Below are 24,562 nucleotides of genomic sequence, written 5' to 3' on the forward strand. Positions count from 1 at the left end.
TCCAAGGTATTTATCGCATCACCTAGTTCGTCGAAGACATTTTAATGTTTCTTTTGCATAGTTTAATTTCTGTAGTATGCAAAAACCTCAAATTTACGGAAATTTGAGGGACAAAAGATGTGGCCGAAATTGTAAGCTGACCGAAATTTGGTACAGTTACCATAATGCAATTTAGATAGACAAAACATTTGTGGATCTAAATTCACTACAGCTAGGTCAAGCTTAATTTAGAATTATGCAAAAAATAGCGTTTTCAATGTAGCCCCACCTCCCCCTACATGTAATATCTGTGTTTTGTAAAATGAGCAGTGCACAGATTTTTGTCATATAAAAAGAGCCTATATTGCAATAACTAGCTGCATTTTTTATTTAAAAGGAATGAGATGAATTTAATTGCAAGATGTTCATTAGTTAATGCCTTTTATTTTATGGCAATTTTCATATTCACCTATATGTCTTTCACACCTTTCGAGAGATGGAAAAGAGTTAAGTATTTCCGGTAATGCCGGTAATATTGAAATTATTCATGTGTAGCTTGAATATTTTTGGTCTTTAAAGTTTTGATGATCATGTGATAGTTGCCCTTTAATCACTTGCGAGTTAGAATGTTTTCTTTACTGATAAGATCGAACCGAATAATTAATAGAATTTGATTTTTTATGCGTCTGATGCACTGTGCATTGCGTGATCATCATTCCCGTGAGTGCTACACGCATTGGCTAAGTGCATTAACCCCCTGAGGAAATTGCTATATTTTATTCACCCGATTTGAAACTCGTGCCATTTTACGCATTCAGAAGCGAGGGGCTCGGAGCAGAAGCGTGAAAATGTTTCAATGTATTTGCCACTGTTTGGTCTGACGATCGTATACCAAGAGATCGCTTTCCAGTTGTACCCTGACTACCGCCTCAAGACAATCAGTTGAAAGTGAGATTCAAAAGTGAATATTTCGAACTTTTATGCACATACCATATAGAGACTGAGACACAAAATATGCATTCATTTGCACTTTAGTAGTGACTGTCTTGAACGAATTTTGTGTAATTTTTAGTAAATATTTAAAATTAAAGTGAAATGAGGAAGATGGGATCATCGTATGATGTTTCGAAAAGAGACTCAACGGGTGAAAGTGCACCCTTGAAGCCTAGGGATCGACAACTTTGGCGGGATCTTGTAGCCTATTGGATTCTAGGGCTGTGCAATAACTACGGATATGTAGTAATGCTCAGCGCTGCTCATGACATTCTTGCAAAATTCGATGAGGTTTGTACTTAGTTACCTGATGGTAAAATTACGAATATTTAATAAATTAAATATTAATTATTATTTTTACAAATATTTAATAAATTAAATCTATGTGATAGAGAGAGACTCCAATAGTACAAACACTAAAAATTTCCACAAGTTAACTTAAAGAAAATAAATTGCAAAATTGCATTTATTCTGATAATTTGCAATATTAATTGCAAATTCTAATCACATTTATGAATTAAGAGTCTAAGACAAATTTAAGAAGTAAATCAGTTAAAGATTTAAAAAATAAACGATAAGAACAAAAAGCAATTCTAAAAATCATTTACTATATTGTAATTGCAATGTATTTAGATTTTCCCACTCGATTTCAAAGAAGGTACAATATATTGGGCTGAAATACTCTGCAATCCAATTTTCTGTTATTCGAGGTGAAATCTAGCCCTGTCTAATCAGTTCTATACTTTCTAGGAAGGTATATAAATACTCTTACCTAGATCCGAATCGATGGCAGCAAAATTTCGAAAGTCATAATCTTGAAAGCCAAAATCCCGAAAGAGCCAAAATCCCGAAAGGACCAATATCCCAAAAGGAAAAATCTCGAAAAATAAATCCCTAATGGTCAATATCCTGAAAGAGACCACATTATACGAAGGACCATGTGCGGAATAGTTTCCCAAAACACAAAAAAAATCCTTTTCCTCCAGCAATCTTCGGAGTAGTTATGTTATGACACTTTTAAGAATTCGGCATTTTGGCGTTTGAGATTTTAACTTTCAGGATTTTGACCTGACGTAAATATAATATACTCTAATAAACTGATTTTAGCGCCTGTCCATTCTATCTGTTTTTCCGGAATACAAATATTTCTTAAGAGTAAACGGAATGAAATATCGACTAGCGGTTTTCGGTTAAACGATTTCCCAGAAAAACTAAGCAAGGTATTGTAAGGAGGCGTAGACCACGGGGTAGACCTGGGAAAATGTAGTTGAATCAAATTCAGGATCTTGCCTTGAAGTGCCTTTGGATCGAACCCATCGAACCTAAATATCTTCTAGAAGTGGTGGAAAATCCACAAAAAAACAGGACTTCAAATCTTACAACGGCTATAACTTCCATTCCAATTTGAATTGGATCATGAATACCTCAAATATATATAAAAGATTTCATGAAATGTTGCAACTGTTTTAAAATTTAGACTTCATATATCTATAATCTATGATAATGCTGCATTTTTTCGGTCTTACTTTAGCTGAAATATAAACAATCTTAATTTAAAATATAGGTTTTCTGTACTTAAACTAAAATCAGTGATAGGGTAAATGTGCCAAATTTCGGCATAGTTGCATGCAAGCGACAAAGTTTTAAGTTTGAAATGTCATATTTTTAATATAAGTTGAATATTTTTGTTACTCTTTTATAAGGAGTGTTGCTTGGAACCTTGCAGACAGTTTATCATTTTTATTTTCTCTAAAATCATTCTTAAATACATTTCAAAAAGAATAAAAATGTAGACATAGCATTGGTGGCCTATTTCGGTCACCTTCATTCTCATAGTTCCTTGACCTTCCAGAATTCTTTCAATGTCTTTTTCAGATTATCTTGCTCGCCGAAGCGACATTTTTTGTTATTTTTTTGCATTGTACAATCTCAAGAATATCCTAAAACTAAAAATTCATGGAAATTCGGGGAACAAAAAATATGGTCTAAATTGCAAGCCGGCCGGAATTTGGCACACTTACCCTATGTCTAAATTAAGTCATGTCAGCTGAGAGTATTTTCAGGAAATTTTGGGAATGCTTTTGCCTCGGAATGCGGAGACAATCTGTTTTAAATAATCTCATTGAATCATTTAATTAATTTCCTGCCAGCTCAATTGTACGCACTACATCATTTCCAAATCTCGCAATCCCGAGAGTAAGCGATTGCAGTGCATAATGCAATTGGCTAAAGGTCGTGTAGCAAGTCAAGCAGAGCATGTGGCCTCTAATAGCTCAGTTGGTTAAGCACTCGTCTGGTTAACGAGAGGTCTCCAGTTCGATTCTGGGTGGAGGCAGGAATTTTTCCTGTCTCCACTGAGAAAAAAATTGGATGATTTGAGTGTCATTTGCTCTGATTGACGATTTCTCTGTACATAAATACAATTAACATTGAACTAAAGTTCGTAAAATTCTCACAATAAACCAAAATTCATGGACACCATGAGCTGCCGGCTCAATTGTACGCACCACATCGTTTCCAAATCTCGCAATCCCGAGAGTAAGCGATTGCAGTGCATAATGCAATTGGCTAAAGGTCGTGTAGCAAGTCAAGCAGAGCATGTGGCCTCTAATAGCTCAGTTGGTTAAGCACTCGTCTAGTTAACGAGAGGTCTCCAGTTGGATTCTGGGTGGAGGCAGGAATTTTTCCTGTCTCCACTGAGAAAAAAATTGGATGATTTGAGTGTCATTTGCTCTGATTGACGATTTCTCTGTACATAAATACAATTAACATTGAACTAAAGTTCGTAAAATTCTCACAATAAACCAAAATTCATGGACACCATGAGCTGCCGGCTCAATTGTACGCACCACATCATTTCCAAATCTCGCAATCCCGAGAGTAAACGATTGCAGTGCACAATGCAATTGGTTAAGGTCGTGTAGCAAGTCAAGCAGAGCATGTGGCCTCTAATAGCTCAGTTGGTAGAGCACTCGTCTAGTTAACGAGAGGTCTCCAGTTCGATTCTGGGTGGAGGCAGGAATTTTTCCTGTCTCCACTGAGAAAAAAATTGGATGATTTGAGTGTCATTTGCTCTGATTGACGATTTCTCTGTACATAAATACAATTAACATTGAACTAAAGTTCGTAAAATTCTCACAATTAATTAATTTCTATCACTTAAGGTAAAGTGCCCTCGAGTCCACTGGTTTCTCGACTCAACCGGTGGTCTATATATGAATGTTTGATGATGAATTTCTATAAAATTGTCACTTATTCGTATTTATTTATGGAATAATTTACCTATTAATGTTAGATCATACGCCAAATATTAGTGCAAATATAAATAAATTGAATAAATACCTCTACCGGTCGAATTGAGGAACCGCTCGACTTGAGGGCACTTTACCTTGGATCTGCTTGTTCGACGTGGTTCTTTTATGAATTTCGAGTTTCATGTATTCCTGTTTGTAAGGAATCTCAGCTACCATGAGCTAATCTGGGCTTATCACTGGTTTTCTTCGCAAATTGTTTTCAACTTTTTGACGTCGTATTTACTTGAGTTCTTTTACATATTGAATAATAGCAATTCTTATCAATCGTTTAGTTCACAAAAACTAATTACATTGACGTAAATGTAGTTCAGTGTTGACCTCAGGAAGATGTTCTTGAAATTTTCAACGATACGCACTTAAAGTAAAATGTTAAGGTGTTCATGACGCGGATAAAATGCAATCAGCTGCAGTTACTTGACCTGCTTAAGAGAGTTGATTGCGAAATATATGAAAAAGAATTCTTTTAAGCAAAACACTATCTCCAGTAAATTGCTATACAAGCCATTTATGAAATGAGCTCGTCAAGTTCATTGTTAATCAACGAGTGGAAGAACAAATATATGATAATTCAATTAAATCTGATAAAAACTTCCCACAAAAGCCAGAAAATCATGGAGAAATTTTTTTTTATGTATCCGGAGAACTTTTTTATATCCACGTGCTACATATTAATATTTCCAACGTCGCATAATTCAGCTCGTTTTTTTATGTATCATGAATTTGTGATTAAAGTGTATCAAACAAAAATTCAAAACGAATTGCGACTCATAACTGGTTCTCAGTGAATAATATTTTTATATCAAACACGTGAGCAGTTTAATCTCACACGACATTCGCATCATCAGGAAAGGAAACCATTCAGAAAATTTACATTATTTTGTATATTTTTGCAAAACCGATAGTTTTTGAGACGTTTCACTAAAGTGGTGCGTATGATGACAAGGATGACATCTTCTGTGATGTGGTGTACATCTTCCGAGAAAGCGATAACAGAATGTGAGTTTATCGTGTGAAATCAGGAAACGAAGCAAAAATATTTTTAGAAAGTACAAAAGAGAATAGGAAAAATTAAGTGCATTGATTTCTGCGGAAGCGATAACATATGTCAGTTTTTTGACTGGTTTTGTGTGTTTTGGCAGCTATTTAAAAAATAATTTAAACATGAACGTACGTAATCAGGACGATGAACCATTTCAAATTGCACTTTTATCATTATTTTAGCATCTTCTTTTCAATAAAGAACAAAGGGAATACTGAATACTTAACAATGTACGCTAGGCAACGAAGATTTTATGCTCGGATTCTCATGTTTGATTCTCATTTAAGAGGTAATTAAAAATATATTAAATGCATAAAGCAAATTGAATATGCTGCTTTTCTTTTTGAGATAACATGATTTTAAATTAAAAGTCGTAATTTTTCTATGTCTTCTGACGCTTCTGACATATAGACTTGTCAAAATATAAGTAGAATAACTTGATTTTTTTTGCAAAATTCGTTTTTTTTTTAACACCCTGTACCTTTCGAAAGGAAAAGTTCGATCGGTAACATTTATTTTCTTAGTTTATTTGTTTATGAATTACCATAGAAGATTAAGAATATTTATTTGTTGTCTCCGTTTTCTCTAATAAACAGCTTAAATACAAAAACAATATTTATATCACGTTCAGGTAAATCTTTCTAAACGATAAATACCAATACGTGTTGTATATACAGAAGAAAAGAGCAAAATGACAAGGTATGTAACAGTAATTAAAAAGTTTATCGCATTAGAAATATTAATAAAAACTTTAGCGATTACTGTTTGAAACTTTTCAATGGTTATTTTCTATTATAAAAGCATGAGTTAATCATATTCTTCTCGCTATTTGTCTCGGTTACTCTATTGCATTGAAAGTTGACATTGAATTCAATGTATTGTGAAGCATTTATATTATTATTCTTCATGTTATTTGCTTACAAATACCATGTTTTTCTTTTTTTGAAGAATAATAATGTAATTATTTATTTTTGGTTTACTTTTGCATTTATTCTAGTTTCATTCTTTAAAAAAAATATCTTTAGACAAAAGAAAAAAGAAACATTTTGAGTAACATAATAATTGTAAAGTAAGGAATTGAATATGCTTTGTTAACAAATATTAACTTATTGAAAATTATGAGTTTAAACTGATTGGAAATCAATAAAACTTCCTAAAATACCAATATATTATAATATATTGGTATTTTATTATATATATATATATATAAATATTTTTTTTTTATTATATATATATTATATTATATATATAAATTATATATAAATATACAATAAGCTATTTTCCAAACTTTCAATCAAATCTTGAGATTTCAATAGATTCAATATGTTTTACTTCTCATATTGATTTTAAGTAATTGTTTACTTTTTTCTTATTTATTGTATAAAACCAAATAAGCTCAATATAATGAAAAAAGTCCTCTCTTGAGGACGTCTGATCTTTTACAGGATCTGGAGACTCGGTCTCACAACCATATGAGTTGAACCAGAGACCTTTCCTCCAACATCTTACTGTCTCAGTTATGTCACTACGAGACCTTAATTTCATAGGAAAATTGAAGTAACTATAAAGAAAACAATTTTTCAGAAATTTTGCTTACTGTTCATAAAAATAAAACAGTAAAGAAAACGAGCAATTACTGATAAATCGTTAAAACGTACAAGAAGTTCGTAAATGTTTGTGTTTCGTCAAATTAGTTGGGGAAACAACCGAACACTGTTTTCTTTTTAAATTTAGGGTGGAATCACCAGTTCTCGCCAGTGCCCCACTTCTCGCCACTTACATTGAAATCGCTATTTTTCGCAATTTATGAAATAAATGAGTCGCAATTTTTTTGTATTGTTTCTGATTCTACGCATAGAATCGAAAAATAATAATTATTCGTTTTGGATTCACGATTTTGATCACTTTTTAGAGCAATATTTTAAGCAAGTGCATCGAATCCAACATCTCTTACCAAATTTTCATCAGGCCAAAAATACCTATTTGGGTAAATAATTTGTCTATTGAATATTTAATTGCACTTGTGGAATACATAAAATTTGTATTTAGTCAATTAATATTTCATTTTATATTATTTTTGTATATGTGGAGAATTACCTATAAATATATTGTGGTGTTATAAATCTGTCAGGGACTGTGTGTTTCTTGGGCTTCCTTCTACCGTTTGTGATATTCACGTACCTGTGGTAAACAATAATTTCTCTGTGATAGGATTCTGTGATATTTAATACCCTCTTCTTCCTGCCCAGTTTACCTGGAAATATATTCCTTTATTAAATATCTTCAACAGTGATCCGGAACGTAGGCGGCTGGATTTTCCAGAAGACGTTTCCTCGATGACCGCCAAATGCCCTTCTCCAAATCCACTGAGGCAGTGAAACACACTTTTCACCTTCACCAATTATTTTATTTACACCAATTTCTCCACTACTAGACTGAACACAGTTTAACTCTACGTCACTGTCGTTTTTCTGTATTTTTAATTTAATATTTTTATAAAAATTTCACTAAATAAACTAATAACTTTTTCTCCTCACGTCTCTTTGCAAAATCAAGTCTTACGTAACTCCCATACTCGTTCCCCTTATTCCCCTACTTTCTTTCCAGCTGATCTCATTCACCACTTTTTCCTCGTTCTCTCTCCCTCCAGGCATGTTCAAAATCCAACCGTCTTTTGTCTCTTATTTTTAAGAGATCTCCAATCAATGGAAATTCTATACAGTATAAAAATGAGGCATGGCGAGAAGTGGTAATATTCTGGAATTGATTTTACCACCTGTCGCCATATCTTTTCAATAGGCGACGCTAACTTCACTTCTTACATTCTCAGTTGTCAAATCTGCATTGTTTACTTTCTGCAAAAGCCCCATAATTTGATTTCTCAAATAAAAGTGAAGAAAAATCATTTAAAGAGAGTAATAATAAAGTGATCACAAGGAAAGAGAAATGGTGAATGTATTCTTTTCATAGCATTGCCTAAAATAACCGAGTGTGGTTCTTTTCAAGTGGGTGGCGAGAAGTGGTTACAAATTTTACAAAACTGGCGAAAAGTGGTAAAAAGTGGCGACGAAATGGTTATTTTTGCATTATTAATAAAAATCAGTTTTTTAAGTAGTCCAGCGTTATGTTCTAGGATTATTGTTTTCACGTATCTAGAGCTAATACATCTAATTAACTTTGTGTCAAATTTGACTTATCTTGTAACAAGGATTCAAAAGTTATGATAAAATGAATTTAATTTTTTCCCAAACATGGCGATAGCCGGTTATTCCACCCTATAATCTACTTGTGTAAACTACCGGTCGGTTTCTTAGGTTGGAAGGATTGATAGGCAATGGGCTCTCTTAAGCAACTAGCCACCACACCTTCACTGACTGAGTGAGAGAAATCCGAAAAAGTTAAAATAACATTCCGGAAATGTTTATTTTACACTGCAGTATTGATCCGAAATCGGTGTAGTTATTATGCTTTTTAGGAGTATTAGGGGTTAAAGTTACCCTTTTTCATGTTAATTTTACCCTTAAGAAGGTGTAAAATTAACATTAAAAATGTTTATATATTTTTACACCAAAAAAGTTTTAAAGTTATGAGGAAAAAAGTTAATCGCACCCCCGTTTTTTTCTCAACACCCAGCGAGATTCCCCTGAGAGACCCAAGTCCACATATTCTTCTTCTTTGACGTTCTAGACCGGACTGACTCTCTCGGCTCTCCAACCTATATTAGGTACAGTGACAAAGACCCAGAAGGCAATGACACCGCAATGGCTTAGAATCGGCTCAGGGATGGATTTGAATAGTAATGTTTATAACTGCCGGTAATTTTGCAACGTATACAATTCATTGGGAGTAGGTTTACACTTGGATTTTAGGACTATGACGACCATTTCTTCAATGCACAAGCATCGTTATAGTATCCATATGAATTCATACGGGTCTCGTCCTCTGAAGTCTAAATATATCTAATTAAAAAATCTCAGCCTTCGATGCCACCCACGTTCGGTGATGCCCCCAGTTTCCCCTATAGCTGAACCGACTCATTAATGCATGTTCAGTTCTTTTATAAATATTTTACTTTATTACACTTTCTTGTTTATTTTTTTATTATATTTTTTTTGTTTTTATCGCCTTTTTTATTTTTACTATTAGCAACAAATGGAATGTAATAAAATGTTTTATTTTGAACTCTTTAAACTAAAAATATATAGTTTTCCTAACAAAAAAGTATCTAAAGTCTTGATGAATGTTAGTAAGACATTCATCATTCATATATAAAAAATAGGATATATAGTTATATTTTCTAAAAAAAATCCATGTCTTCGAGCAATTTTTTATTTTTCTATGTTTTTTATTCGAATCTGAAACAAGACAAACATATGATAAGTTTACTTTAAAAAAAAAACGGTGTACTAAAGTTTGGATTACAAAGGTCTCATACAACTATACTTAATTCTTTTTCCAAAGAGTTATAGAATGAAGATTGAAAATAATTTTGATTTGCTGAAGCCAGGCAAGACTAAAAATAAATAAGTATTTCAAGTTATTGCAAATTGCAAAAACTTAGTTTTGGTTGTCACTTTACAATTTTCCACAAGAATCGAAATTTTAATAACTCTACATAGTTTAAAAATTGTTTCATTTTTAGCTACCCGGAATTACAAAAGAGGCGAAAGTATAGACGTAGAAGATAATTGGAATCAGTTATTATAACGGTTAAGAGATACTCAAGAACCTCTTTTATCAACAGTTACTTAATAATTTTTGGCTTAAATACAAATGGACTACTCCTGCCAGAACTCCTTTATTTTAAGATAAATTGTATAGTGTTTTATAAACTGATCCCGATCACATTGAACACTCTTCTAGTTAGTTCGCTAATCTACTTTATAAATTTAGGTAAATAAAGCGATATCACTTTTTGAGAAAGGTACTTAGGTCATGAGTTAGAGCATAACGAAAAATTGGGATCTCCTTAGAATACACTGAGAAAAAAATGGGGTTTTTTTCCTCGTAACTTCAACACTTTTTCGATATAAAATATATCAAAATTTTTTAATGTTAATTTTACACCTTTTTAAGAGGATCGAAAAGCCAGAAAATGGCGTCTCCATACAAAAACCCAAAATTAAAAGTGTATCAAGTCTTACAATTTTTGAGATATTTCCTTGAAAATTTAACTGAGGGTAGTTTTTAATATTATCTTTGAATTCCCTGTTTTAATTTTTTGAAAAACTGTTTTGCTTTCGTAATATAATTTTCCAAACATTCGTATACTCCTAAAACATGTCACAAAGAAGCTGCATTATCTCCTAGAATATGAAAGATAGAGAGGTATATTTTTTTTTAATTTTGTTCCTAAAGACATGCTCTACAAAATGCCTGTTTCACTTCTTTCACTTTTCATACAAATTTTCCAAGTATTTTTCAATTGAAAATTGTCCAAAAAATGACAGTTTTTATTGCATCTTTGTACCGAGAATATCATTTTTTCCGAATTAATAATTATTTTTGTACCAATCTACATTTCATTAGCTTTCAAATGGTACATTAGAATTGGAGAAACTCCTAATAGTTTTTTTGCAATTAAATTTTAAACAACATGCTCCAAATTGGAAATTTTCATGAGCTTTTGATAGCTTTCCGAGCTTCCGAGAAATTCTACTCAAAATTGTTCAGCAATTCGCCACAAGATTACGCGTCGCATTTTTCACCATGTCTTTCCTTTTCTCTCTGACCTTCAGCACGCCTGCAGTTTTTTGCGATCAGGCGGAGGAGAAAAAAGAATACAAAACAACAAAACTCATCCCCTGTGTGAAAAATCTTATGAATTACAGCTGAGCGAATTTTTATGATTTTCACGATCAGTCTCGTTGTTTCAAAAAATTGTAGAAAATCGTAAAAATTATGAATCGTCAATCGTCATGGGCATTTCACAAAACCAGCTAATATCGGTGACTACATAATATGCGGATATAATTTTTCTCGGAGAAGAAAAAAGTCAGTGATAAGCCTAAATGGGCTTATGCTATGTGTGATTCTTTCATTGCAAATTCGAATTGGGGGCAAAATCGAAGTCCAGATGACCTTATGCTAGCTGAGATTTATTACAGGAAACCTCGAAATGCGTGCAACTCGAGGTCGTTGAAAATTGAAAAGTGCAAATTCGATTGTCAGAAATGCACAAAAATACATGTAAAACTTTAATGCCAAAATGGCTCAGAAACTATTCCGCAATCCGCGAGTAATACTGCGATCTTCAAAAATCCTCGAAAAAATCCACGGTCCGGGAAAATCCACAATAAATTCTGCCGGCTGCGTAAATCCGTCAGAAATTCTTCGGTCCGCAAAAGATTCCGCGATCCGCGAGAAATTTCGCGGTTCGCGAAAATTCGTGAACGATTCCGCGATCCGAGAAAATCCGGGAGCAACACCGCGATCCACGCAAATACACGAAAAATTCCGCGGCCCACTAAAATCCACGAACACACCGCGATCCGCGAAGTTACAAAATAAACCTAAAAGTAGCGAAAAAGCATAACATGATTTCGAGATTACAATAGAAAACCCGAATTTGAAATGGAACTTTTGTGAAGGAGAGAAAAAAATGAGACATGCATGTTTTACGTATATCTTTGTCTCTAAAAATTGATAAAAAAAATTAAATTTTCAAGTGACAAAATTTCTATTTTTATTTTCTTCATAGTCCAAAATTTCTATTTCTTCAAAGAACACGTGCATTTGACACATTTAAAAGATAGGGGGAAACAGGTTTATTTTTTGGCCTTTTTTGGTACGGGAAAGTACTCTCCTTTCGAATGTTCATGCCTTGGAATAATGGGAATTTTCTTTTATTTTTCGTATGAGACTTTACACATTTCTATTAAATATTAGTTAGCTTATCATCAATATTTATGATTATGTGATAATTATTTATAAGTCTCTTAGGAAAAATAAAAGAAAAATCACGCTATTCGCAGGCATGAACGTTCGAAAGGACAGTTCTTTCCCCTAACCCTTACGATTTGAAATTTAAAAACTTTACAATCTTGGCAGGTCAAACTAATAAATAATTAAAATGACCTTTATTTTTCCTCCATTCTTTCCAAAAACCATGTTCTTCTTGGGAATCTTTAAAAACGCATCCTGCGATTTTTTTATTTTTAAATATGTTTTAGAGGCCGACTCGGTGATAATTTCATATAAGAAAATACTGTTGAATCAAAGATTTTTCAAGGTCAAAGGTTAAAAATGCTCTAGAGAGCGTATTTTTAAACCGAATAGGGTGACATTTGGTATAGTTCCAATGATTATGCAATTTCTTACAATTCTGAAAAGGGTATAATTTTTTATGAATCCATATAATAAACCAGTTTGTACCCTCAAGGAGTAACAAAAAGATTTTCAATATTAGTAACTAATTTGTTCCGAAAGTCACCATCGCAGCAAGAAGGACGTTAAATTTGTGGCATTTTTCAAACTATAATATTTACGGTTTCACTTTTTTTTAATTCGAGATTGGCGAGATTTTTCTCCTCCTGCTACCAGCACTGGCACCTTAACTATAGACCTTAACTGTTAGACGAAACGGACGAGATCTTTTAAATTGCATTAATTTGTTCCCGATAATTGGAACAAAATGTCTATATTTTTGGTTCCGACTTTTAGCAACAAATTTGTACTTTTTAAGAGAGGCAAAAGGATTCCCCATATTAGTAACGATTTTTGTTCCAAAAATTAAATCGTCCATGGATACCGAAAATTTTTGAAACGAATATGTTACAAATGTAGGGATAGTATTTTTATAAAAAAAATCTACAAATTTGTTCCTGACAGTGGGAACAAAACAGTAGAGCGCAACAAAATTCTATTCCAACTCACAGATCAAATTTGTATAAAACGAAATCTACTGAAATTTGTAGGTATTCCACCGTATCGAAACGGTTCTAAAAGAAAACTTTTACACAATTGTCACTATTCTTAACAAAACCGTAAAGAAAAAAAAATATTGGAACGAATAAATATCTTTTTTAGGTACATATTTGTTCTGTAACAAATTGTTCTAAAGAAAATTTTTACCAATATTTTGGTCAGTGTCCAAAAGTTTTTACTGTGATTGTGCAATTTGCTAACAATACTACAATTGGACTTCAGATTAAAATTAGTTATAGTTTCATAACTGGTTTATTATATGAATTCATAAAAAATTATACCCTTTTCAGAATTGTAAAAAATTGCATGACCTTTGGAACTATACCAAATGTCACCCTATTCGGTTTAAAAATACGCTCTCTATAGAGCATTTTTAACCTTTGACCTTGAAAAATCTTTGATTCAACAGTATTTTCTTATATGAAATTATCACCGAGTCGGCCTCTAAAACATATTTAAAAATAAAAAAATCGCAGGATGCGTTTTTAAAGATTCCCAAGAAGAACATGGTTTTTGGAAAGAATGGAGGAAAAATAAAGGTCATGTTAATTTTGTTTATTAGTTTGACTTTCCCGTACCAAAAAAAAGGCCAAAAAACAAACCTGTTTCCCCCTATCTTTCAAATGTGTCAAATGCACGTGTCCTTTTTGAAGAAATAGAAATTTTGGACTATGAAGAAAATAAAAATAGAAATTTTGTCACTTGAAAATTTAATTTTTTTTATCAATTTTTAGAGACAAAGATATGCGTAAAACATGCATGTCTCATTTTTTCTTTCCTTCACAAAATCTCATAATGCATCGCAAGGCTAAAAATCTGCCTTTGGGTTTTCAACCTTTTCAATGAGTTTTTTGTGTGCTCTGGGTCTGGGGAGCGCTTCGGAGAAAAATAGACAGACGATGAGCGTGAACAAAAAACAGTAGAAAAAACGAGACAGCTGATGGCGGGTGATGACTTTTTTCACCACCAGGGGACATCACGGATGCTTTGAGTAGCTCCGCGAGAGCTTGAATCTGGAGCTTTTTTTTCCTTGACGATCCTCTTAAGTGTAAAATTAATACGAAAAAGGGTAACTTTAACCCACAATACACCTAAAAGCATAATATTTACACTGATTTCGGATCAATACAGCAGGGTAAAATTAACATTTCCGGAATGTTATTTTATCTTTTTCGGATTTCTCTCAGTGTATGCATATTTTGGAGGTTGGCTCGATGAATATTTTATTAAAATATGTCATATCCATTTAATTAACCGATAGACTTCGAAAAATAAATTGGTAATGGAAAAAATGTAATAATAAAAATCATTATAAATAAATGTTTTAAATTGTGAAGGACAGAGGCATTACTTGTGGTATGTCTTTACTTATAACGTCGTCGCAATTTTTGTCAGAAAATAATTCAGAAAACCAAAAAAAAAAGACTGAGATGTGCTGTATCATAACACATTAAATATTTTTAATTCTGAGGTTTTTCGAAATTATTTTGTGACAAAAAGTGAAATTTTTGAAAGGAGGATATAAAGCCATGAGTAGGAGGAAGTGCGGCACATTTGAAATGGGGTACCTTTGAAATTGGGCTTTTTATTCCTACTTTTAAATAGAACTGGACCATATCATGATACAATTTGGTTTCAAAAATCAATTTTGGAGCTAAATTACAGTACGGATAAGTCTTAAATTCCTTTTAAAAATAGGAGAAAAGGCACAATTTAAATGTTACACCATATTTAAAATGTCCCAATCTCCCAATCGTCCCACTTCCCCTTAAGGCCGCTATTCTAAATTTGAAGATCTTACTATCTTTATTTGATGAAAAATTGAGACAAGTATACTACTTATTTTTCAGAATCCTCACGACGAACCAAATCATGAGTTCAAGAGAGAGTGCAATTACATCTCCACAGGAGCCATCCTCTTAGCAGACATCATTCCAGCCCTTTGTATAAAATTCAGTGGACCCTTCTTGCCCTTTTTCGTACAGTAAGTATAACCTCATGTCGATGGGTCATCCAATGCCAGGAAATTTCCTTATCAGGCTCCGGCCTTTTGGGGCATCTGGGGTCAACGGGGAAATGATTGATGGCAAATAATAGCATTATCATTCATATACGGAGCTATCAGATACTCTCCTGGTGAACTTCAGCACTCGCACCACAGCTCCATCATCGGCTTTCGTCCTCCTTGTCACTTGATTGATTCACCATGCAATTAATCATGTGTTGAGAAAGGATTGACATAAATTGCAAGATTTCAGCGTCTCTTCTCTCTTCAAGCATTCGTGTGATTGTATGCTGTGGTCTGGCTGCTGCTGGCTTCCTCCTTGTTGGATACGCCACAGTGGAATGGGTGGCGATTGTGGGAGTAGTTTGCACTTCACTAGCCTCAGGACTTGGTGAACTAACTTTCCTCGCGTACTCTTCCAAGTACAATAAGTAAGTATTCCTTCGGTTTAGAAATTTTAAGGATACCCTTGCAATGAAAATTAAGACACAATTATTTACAATTCGTTGATTCAACAGCAATTAGGATAGTAGCATTATTTTGGAAATCATTTGAGGAACAAAGTTTTACAGTATACAATCATTTTTCCATATTTTGAAAGTCCTGGAAAATAGTAAAATTTAGGGGAAATTAGGTTAGATGCGTACTAAGATGTACTAGGCTAATATCGAATACTTAAGACTTCACTAGATAAAATTTATTCATCGATTTAAGAAACCAAGCAAAATACATTACCTCTTTTTTGGGAAAAATTTAATTTTCAATATTTTTTGAATAACTAAAAATCATGAACATTTATCAAAGTTGTGAAATTAATGCAAAAGAGATTAAGAAATAACAAGGGGTGAATAAATGGCTCCCAGAATGAACCGTGAGCGGCGATCGGCAAAATTGTGCCGATCTCGAACTAAAAATCGACACACTCTCACCATGCTACTATTGCCGATAGGTGGGGCTGGTACTCCTAGTAGAGAGAATACTCGCGAGGGGCCAAGCATAATGTACGAGGTGTACGTACAAGGATAAAAAAATTTGACGAAGTTTTACGGCCAGTTGCCACCTGAGGCTAAGTTAGTAACCACATCTGAATGGATTTGAGGCTGTTCGTTGGCAAATAAAACGCTCGCTCTTCCGCACACCACTCTTTCGTGACAACCTAATAGGGTAGAGTAAGCCCTTTTCGCCACCTTAAGGTTTTGTACCCTTGTAATTCTTACAATTTTTGTCAAAATAAAAAGAAATTTTCTGTACAAGTGCTTTGAAGCATTGTCTCTCCAATGAACCAGGAGACTTTTCGGGAATTTTTGGGCATCTAGTTGAAAAAATACATTTCCTGCAACAATGCATGTTTCAGTACTTTTCGCCACTTTGTAAACAGTTTTTCGCCACTGTGTAAGCACTTTTTCGCCACTGGTTTTTAATTGATTTTTAAGAAACAGCAGCTTTCGAAAACCCGCAAAAGTACATTGCACAGTACTTTTCTTATTTAACGCCTATATTAGACAATTATTAGAGTATTTCGAATGATTCTTTGCACATTTTTTGTTTGCGACAAAAATCAATTGACAATTACGTCTGTTTCAACTAAATTCCGCGAGGTGCGCCACTTGTAAAATGCTTGGAAAAATGAGTGGCGAAAAGTACTTACACAGCAGAAAAAAGTAAGCCCTATTTCACCACATCCGTATTTCTTTATTTTTTTGGAAAACATTATTAAATAATGATATTAGAGCGAAGCTTAGTTAATAGCAAAGTGACTTTCATTGAAAAAATATCAAATACTGTACTGCAAAAATATAAAATATTGCAAGACAATTTGTCTGAGCGTTGACAAGTTTATTAAGAACTCCATATTTTTTTGGTGACTGTTCACCTTGTCGACAATTTCTTCAATTAACTTGCAAATAATCTAGTCGGTGGAGCACCAGTTATGGTTTTCTGATCCGTTGGACTAGAGGTTACGAAGTAATAGTCATTTCGTAGTTCCATGAGCTCATAATTCCCTGAAAAAGTGATTTTATTTGTAGGTGGCGAAAAAGTGCTTACTGGCGAAAAAGTACTGACTCTACCCTAGTCATAAATCCTCGTTCACCGAAGTCTGAGATATATTCGCCAAGACAAGGTCCTCTCTTCCGTCAGTCTTTACCGGAAATTTCGACTAGAGTCCAGGGTTCACCGCGTAGAGGTGGAACCCTTAAAGCCCCTAAATTAAAAATCGACAAATCGGCACAATTTTACTAAGAAATCGGCAGATCAGCAAAATTTGTATAGAACCAAAAATTGACAGATCAGCACGTGATCGACAAATCCGTGCAAATTCGGCAAATCGGCACATTTTTTACAAAAGATCGGCACTCGAATGAACCGTGAGTGGTACAGTTATCTACCCCTTGGGAAATTATTATTTTTCTTTGAAACGAAGGTCTTTCGAGTATTTTAATTAGCCTTGATTATCCTTGGCTTCCCGAAATATTAAATTTCCATAATTGTGCAGATCCTATTTCGGTTTACCTTATGAAAAAATTTCAATTAATGTAAATTGATGTATCGAATTTAAAAAGCAAAAATTATTATTTTTTTTTATTTTCAAAAAGATATTTAACTGATTCATCTTTATAGTATTTTGATAATAAGGAGACAAAAAAGATCGCAAAATTGGAATTACGACACTATCTAATTAAATCGCAGAATTGTTATCGACGAAATAATTCTATATATCGCTCCTTGGAAATTACAAAGGGTCGACTCTCTTTTTTTGCGATTTTGAGATTCTAATGCACTTAGAAAGACAAATTAATAAATTTTCAAATCATATAAGTCATTAAATTTCGTTATTAGAAAAGTTTTTCAAAATTTTAATCTTTTTGATTACTTGCATAATTTTGTTTGAAGTAAAGGGGCACAAAATATATTCATCGTTGAAATTTTTGTGAAACAGGAGACTAACTTAAGGAAGTTGGTCCCTTGTCATTCTAATTCCAGCAAAATTTGCACATCATTTAGAACGACAAGGAGCTAACTCATTAAAAAACATATTATGAAAGGTAAAAATATAAAAGTTTTGATGTTTATATTAGTGCTCATACAAGAAAAGAAATAAATTGTTTTTGTTTAGTCATTAAATTAAGATACTTATGTACACAAAGTTGAATTTTACATGCTGTCTCCTGAAAAATGACCGAAAATTAATTGGCCCCTTGTAATTTCCAAGGAGCGATATATTATCCCATTAGGATAATGTATTATAATTTTATTCAGTTGCCCTAGGAGAGTGTAATTTAAATTTTTAAATCACGCAATATGGATTTTTCCAATGGTATTGAAATTTCATGAAATTTTCATATCATAAGTCAGTGAGACAACGGATCTTTAACTGATGTAAAGTTGTAGAAGAAGTAGACAGAAATTTGTATATTTGCAATTTAAACTTGCATATAAATATGAAAACTTTAATAGCTTCATCTTCTTCTCCATATTATCACACAATTTTTATTGCTGCTCATAAAAAATGAACAATATAAGAAATTGTTATGCAATTAAATTTTGCTATTAGTAGTTAAGAGTACCGAAATATCATTACAGTATGATGACTATTTTTATTTTTTTGTTAAAATTGAACAGGTATTTTACTCAAACGCAAACTTAGAACAAAAAGAAGCAATAACTTTAATTTATTTCTTGAGTAAAGTACAAATAGACACTAAAAAGTCGCACTTTCGTTTGTCAGGTGGTTCATCTTGAAAAAAAAAGCCAAATGTTAAACAAATGACTTAATCACATTGGAATGTACTTATAAAAATTTTAGAGATTGCAACTGTTGCATTAGGTTTTGTAGAGCATCATTGAGATCATCTGAACCTTTCTCCTCCAAGATTGTGCAATGGGTTTTGTTGGGATGATTGAGGTTGTACCACAAATCATATTGAGCTGTAAAGTTAACATCATGAACTGCCACGAGACGTTCTAAATGGCACATAAGTTTATTTTTAGGACGTTTACTTGTGCCCAATTCACCAAGCTCCTCTCGTGGAATTTTCAACTCTTCTGCCACAAATCCCGTCAGAAAAACATCCTCTAACCAGATAAATGGCATCCTAAGGGCTGTTGTGTAGATCTCCTCAACAATGTCAGATGTAAGAAGATAGATGGGTCCTGTTGCGAAATTAGGGTACATGATGCTCTTGAAAGTATCTTCGGGAAGATACCATTTAGATTTAGTATTTCTATGAGGCTTTGCATTCTTAGCTATTCGACCAAAGATTATTCTAGTATCTTTCTGATGTGTTTCCATGAAATTGAGAAGTAGTCTCATATTTAGAAACATATCATCATCTGTCTTTAGTACGAACTGGATCATAGGGCAGTAGGTCAACGTCCATTCCAGCATAGAAAGAGATTTTAGAGTTAGATTCTTGTAGCTATCGATTGAGTTTGTACGAATTAAATCGCCTTTTGCAAGGCTTTCGCGCTGAAGCTTATACTCAAGAGTTCTGTTATGTGTGGCCCCTACTATGAAACCCAGGGCTACGTCTGATCGATTCCCAATAGTTCCCCAGGTCTCCCTAATACTTTGTCGCTCTTTCCTATGATCAGGAGCTGAGGTGATAAATATAAACACTTGCAGGGTACTTCCCATTTCAGGGCATAGCATAGCGTTTGGGTTACTGAAACCTGGTTCGTAGAAATCCTCCGTGGCAGTACCTTCCACCTTGAATAGGGATGAACTAAGGGATTGCATCCATTCGCTCAAAAAGTTATCACCTGAATCAGGAAGGAAAATTAGGTCTTAATAGAAAACTTAGTTATTTCAGTCACATTTACTCAATAAGTAGTCAATCTTTTGTTGGAGGGATGTTATATCGTCCACGTCAGATGACGTAGTTGGCATAACATATGGTTCAGTAACTTCAACTGTATATGTTTCGGATAATACTTGTAAATTTTCAGTAGTCTTTTGTGGAGCAGAAGCTATTAATTCCTCATCTTTCATCACAGGTATCAAAAACTCTAACAATTTGATGCACAATAGCAAGAAACATGTGCATAAACTGACAATGAGAACAAGTTTAAAAACTCTAATGCTCAATCTTGAACAATATGACCCACAAAATTTCACAGACATTATTTAGATATGCAATTGATCCGTTCGAGATAAATGTTATCAGTGAACTGACTGTTTTTTTCAATAAACTGGATAGCAACAAGTTCATTATGCGATATAACTATCGATTATTGAAACAGCTTGAACATATTATTCACTGTCTGGAAATTTAATATAATTAAGCAATAGGTATGTTGGAAAAAGAAGTCCATATTTCATAGTCATAACATGTAAATATTAGGAAAAGAAACCGTCAATAAACATGTGACATTTGGCTTTCTATTTAGATCAAAATGCCTATAGCGCTTTCAATCTAAACCTCAATAAGCAGAAGGCACAATTGTGTACAGCAAATATTTATTTAATGCAATGTGTAACCAGAGTTTGAGAAGATAAGAACAGAGTAATACTCTGGATGAGAGAGATTCATTTGAATATTTCATGAATATCGTCAATTTTCTGAATAGGAACGTCGTGTCGACGTGGTCTTCTGGCACGGGAGGTGCTGGAATTATTGGAGCATTGTCATACGCTGGTTTAACCAATTTAGGATTGGACACTACTCAAACACTCCTAGTAATGCTCATTGTTCCAGCTGCTGAAGCTATAGCCTTTTGGATAATTCTACGGCATAATCACCAAGCAGCAGCAGTTACCAATGGCTGTGACAACCCTGTGACTGTAAGCGATTCAAATAGCAACTTCCAGAATGTTCAAGACAGTAAGCACGACAGTCAGGAAGACGTTGAAAAGACTCAAGTATCACCTTATGACGAGGAAGATACACCACTGATCGGCTTCAAACAGAAGATCAGATACGTTCCCAAAATGTTCAAGTATATGATTCCATTGACCCTCGTCTATCTCTTTGAGTACTTCATTAATCAAGGATTGGTAAGTACTCAGCTGTTGTTTAATAGCTACCCAAAGATTTTCCATTATTTACGAAGCTCAAAGATAAGATATAATGCCAACATAATTGGTTATTACTCAATACAATTTATTTTGTTTTAGCTAAACTGAATAATTTACTAACTCTGAAAATCAACAGTTTCTGGAATTGGGACTATTTATTGTCCATATATCTTATGACAAATATTAATTAAATTAGTTTGATTTGTGAATCGGGTTTAATTTTATTTCACTTAAATATTTCGATTTGAGATTAGGATTTGAGTAGTATAAATTTTAGCCTGGGATATCGTTAATTTAAATTTCAAAAGGCGTAACTCATTTTCTTTCCACATTTAGAAATTTTAATCAATTAAATTGGTCTAAGCAAAATTTTGAATACATTTAGCATACTCAAATCTAAATTGAATTTATTGAGCCGAAAATGCGTCCCAGAAGAATTATAAATATTTTTGAAAATTTAAAAGTTTTTTGAAGAAAAGCGGTACAAAAATAACTTACATCTGGTAATTAGAAAACAGGGGCATACAGTACCAAGTGGAAAAAATGATAGAGAAAATTACTTTTCAATTCTTTTCTTTTTGCAAATATATTCCCTGTAATCCGGAGATCTTTTCTATTAATTAAAAAAATTGTAAATTTTATTTTACATAAAAATATTAATTTTTCAAAAGTTAATCAGTTAATGCGTCAAAAGTATGTTGCCTCATTTGAATAAGTAATTCAAAATGTTCAAAAACATACAACAAACTTAATGTAATTCGGTTATATTTTAAGTTTATGTAATTTAATAGGCAAATGGTGGGTTTGTACGTTTCAAAATTATCACTGGTATATATATGAATATAAAAGTTATGATAAATAGTAAGAAAAAATGTTTTTTTTGATAATTCTCAATTTAGATTAAAAAGGCAAGTTACAAGAAAGTAAAAGATGGTAAATCGTACAGAGATACTGCCGGAATAAATCTACGACATTAATTTCCAAATTTTTTGAAAAATTGCGAAAGACTACACATAAAATTTCAAAATTTATGGTTAAAAGGTAGGAGTACATTCGGAAAAGCTACTGGCAGATCCAGGGATTCGACTCGGAGGGTTTATAACTGCATTATATGTATCTCTGATAATGATCCCATAATGCCTACCCCAAAAAAATCAGAGTCAGTTGGTTACCGAAGGAACACAAATCGAAAAAAATCCTTTTTATCAGTATTTGCCGTAACTTCTTTAGTACACTTGTTTTTCTTGTAATTTTCAGAAATACTTCGAATTGGCTTCTGAATTTTTTATGAAAATATTCTTGGATAGTTTGTCTATCGATTTGAACAATAAAAAACATAAACCACTTTTGACTTTGTAATTCGGGTTTCTTATTTGAGAATAATAAAGCTAAACTGAAAATTTTGTTTCTTAAAAAGTTGTCGAAAGAAAGTTACGACAAATGCTGATTAAACGCCGAAATATAAGAAAAAATTAAGATAGGGTAAAATGAGGTAATTTTGAACCATTTACAATATAGGACACTTGAGATTTTCTCATTGTTTCAGATGAGCAAACAGAAAACAGAGACCGCAACATAGAATAAAAAGACGATTAAGAAGAAAAGGAACGGATTTTTTCCTTTTGAATCTCTAAAACATTGAGAAAGTCAAAAATATCACAAATTGTAAATGGTTCCAAATTACCTCATTTTACCCTACAATATTTTGGTTAAAAAATTTAATTATTATCCTGAAGCAGGCATAAGTTTTAAAGACCTGGCTTTCTTATTATATCAAGTGTTATGAAAAAGAACCATAAATGGAATAAATGAATGTCTGACGTAATTTTGAATGCATTGAATTGTAATAAATTGCATATATTCAACGTTTTATGCATCCCCTGAATTTGATAGGATGTACCAATGTCATAAATATTATAATATGTTGACCTAATTTATATTTTCAATTAATTCTTGATTTTATTGCATGATATTCCAATACACAATTCTCACCAAATCATAAAATATTCACCATGTTCAAATGTTAATTTGGGCGTGTCATGAGAGCATACAAATTATCTGTCCAATTGTAATCCTTTTGATAAAAGCGAATCGTTCCATTTCAATTGAATACTTAATTGTGACTTCGAAAATCCCAGGTTAAGATTAGATGTGGAATTTATATTGTCTCATAAAACTTGTTAACCATTTGGTCGTCGACTAATTAACTTATCTCAAGAGCGTTGGTAAACAATGGGCCATTCCGCAATTAATTATAGAAATACTCAGCCTAATTATCACACATGTCCTAATCATTTTGGAATATAGAATTTTTAACACATAATCCATTTGTTTTCAGTTCGAGCTGGTTTATTTCCCGGGCATATGGCTGGACCATGCTAATCAATATCGATGGCTCCAAGTTGACTACCAAATCGGTGTCTTCATCTCACGATCATCCGTAAACATAATCTCTTTCAAGAGAGTCTGGATCATGGCAGTACTGCAACTTATCAACGTTGTAATTTTCCTGTTCGAGGTCTTTTACTCATTTAGCCCCAGTATTTGGCTCATCTTTGCTTTCGTCTTCTGGGAGGGTCTCCTAGGTGGCGGAGCTTACGTCAACACCTTCTATCGCATGTCCAAGGAGCTACCACCAAATAGAAAGGCCTTTGCCATAAGCATTACTGCTGTATCGGATTCAGTCGGAATTGCTCTAGCCGGTCTCGTAGCTATTCCGACTCACAATGCCATCTGTAGACTTCCTGGAGGAAGGTGAAAACAGTAAAAAAGATCAAATTATGCGATAAATCGTATAAGACATTTAAAATTAATGTATAAAATAAACAAATTTCATATAAATTATCTTGACATTCTGTTATAAGTATCACTTATAACTACTCCATATTAAACGTAATTTGAAGTCTTAAATAAATAATAAAAATAAATACATGAAAAACAGTGTTGAGTTATAAGTTTGAAAAACTTTTGTCATGCATCATGAAATGGCGTGGAACTAACTCAAAAATAAAGTAAAGGTCAAGGACAACGTTGGTTGCAAATTCTAACTACATACATACATAGCTTAAAAAACGTGGTAATGTGAAAAAAGTATATATACTTTATAGCTATGATGGTATTCGTCAAAGACAGTTTAACCCTCTAACAGTGTTTTCTTTAATATGCGATAAAAAGTTGTAAGAAAATGTTTTCTAGGATAATTATGATCCAATAAAGTCGAAAAAACCATCCGTTCTTCATTATCTCCTTTAGTTTAGGCGCTAGGTGAGAAAATATAAAAATATTTTGAA

The 24,562-nt window shown here is 33.0% G+C and overlaps 1 protein-coding gene and 1 non-coding gene across 2 annotated transcripts; both read left to right on the forward strand.

Annotated features, from left to right (window-relative positions):
• Positions 1–885: 885 nt before the first annotated feature.
• On the forward strand, positions 886–24,210 carry LOC129802587 (battenin). The gene is made up of 5 exons (XM_055848526.1): positions 886–1,263; positions 15,102–15,235; positions 15,529–15,687; positions 20,825–21,251; positions 23,611–24,210. Exons 1-5 carry the CDS (start codon positions 1,075–1,077, stop codon positions 24,028–24,030), a joined length of 1,329 nt encoding a protein of 442 aa, XP_055704501.1. The 5' UTR covers positions 886–1,074; the 3' UTR covers positions 24,031–24,210.
• Positions 3,234–3,307, forward strand: Trnat-ggu (transfer RNA threonine (anticodon GGU)). Its single transcript has one exon. It is a non-coding gene; the product is annotated as a tRNA-Thr (tRNA).
• Positions 24,211–24,562: the final 352 nt, after the last annotated feature.

The sequence above is a fragment of the Phlebotomus papatasi genome, chromosome 2, assembly GCF_024763615.1.
Source record: "Phlebotomus papatasi isolate M1 chromosome 2, Ppap_2.1, whole genome shotgun sequence".
NCBI lineage: Eukaryota > Metazoa > Arthropoda > Insecta > Diptera > Psychodidae > Phlebotomus > Phlebotomus papatasi.

Coding starts and splice junctions, on each gene's coding strand:
- LOC129802587 (XM_055848526.1), top strand. CDS start 1,075: ATGAGGAAGATGGGATCATCGTATGATGTTTCGAAAAGAGACTCAACG. Junction 15,236..15,528: donor TTCTTGCCCTTTTTCGTACA/GTAAGTATAACC, acceptor TCTCTCTTCAAG/CATTCGTGTGATTGTATGCT. Junction 15,688..20,824: donor TACTCTTCCAAGTACAATAA/GTAAGTATTCCT, acceptor TTTTCTGAATAG/GAACGTCGTGTCGACGTGGT.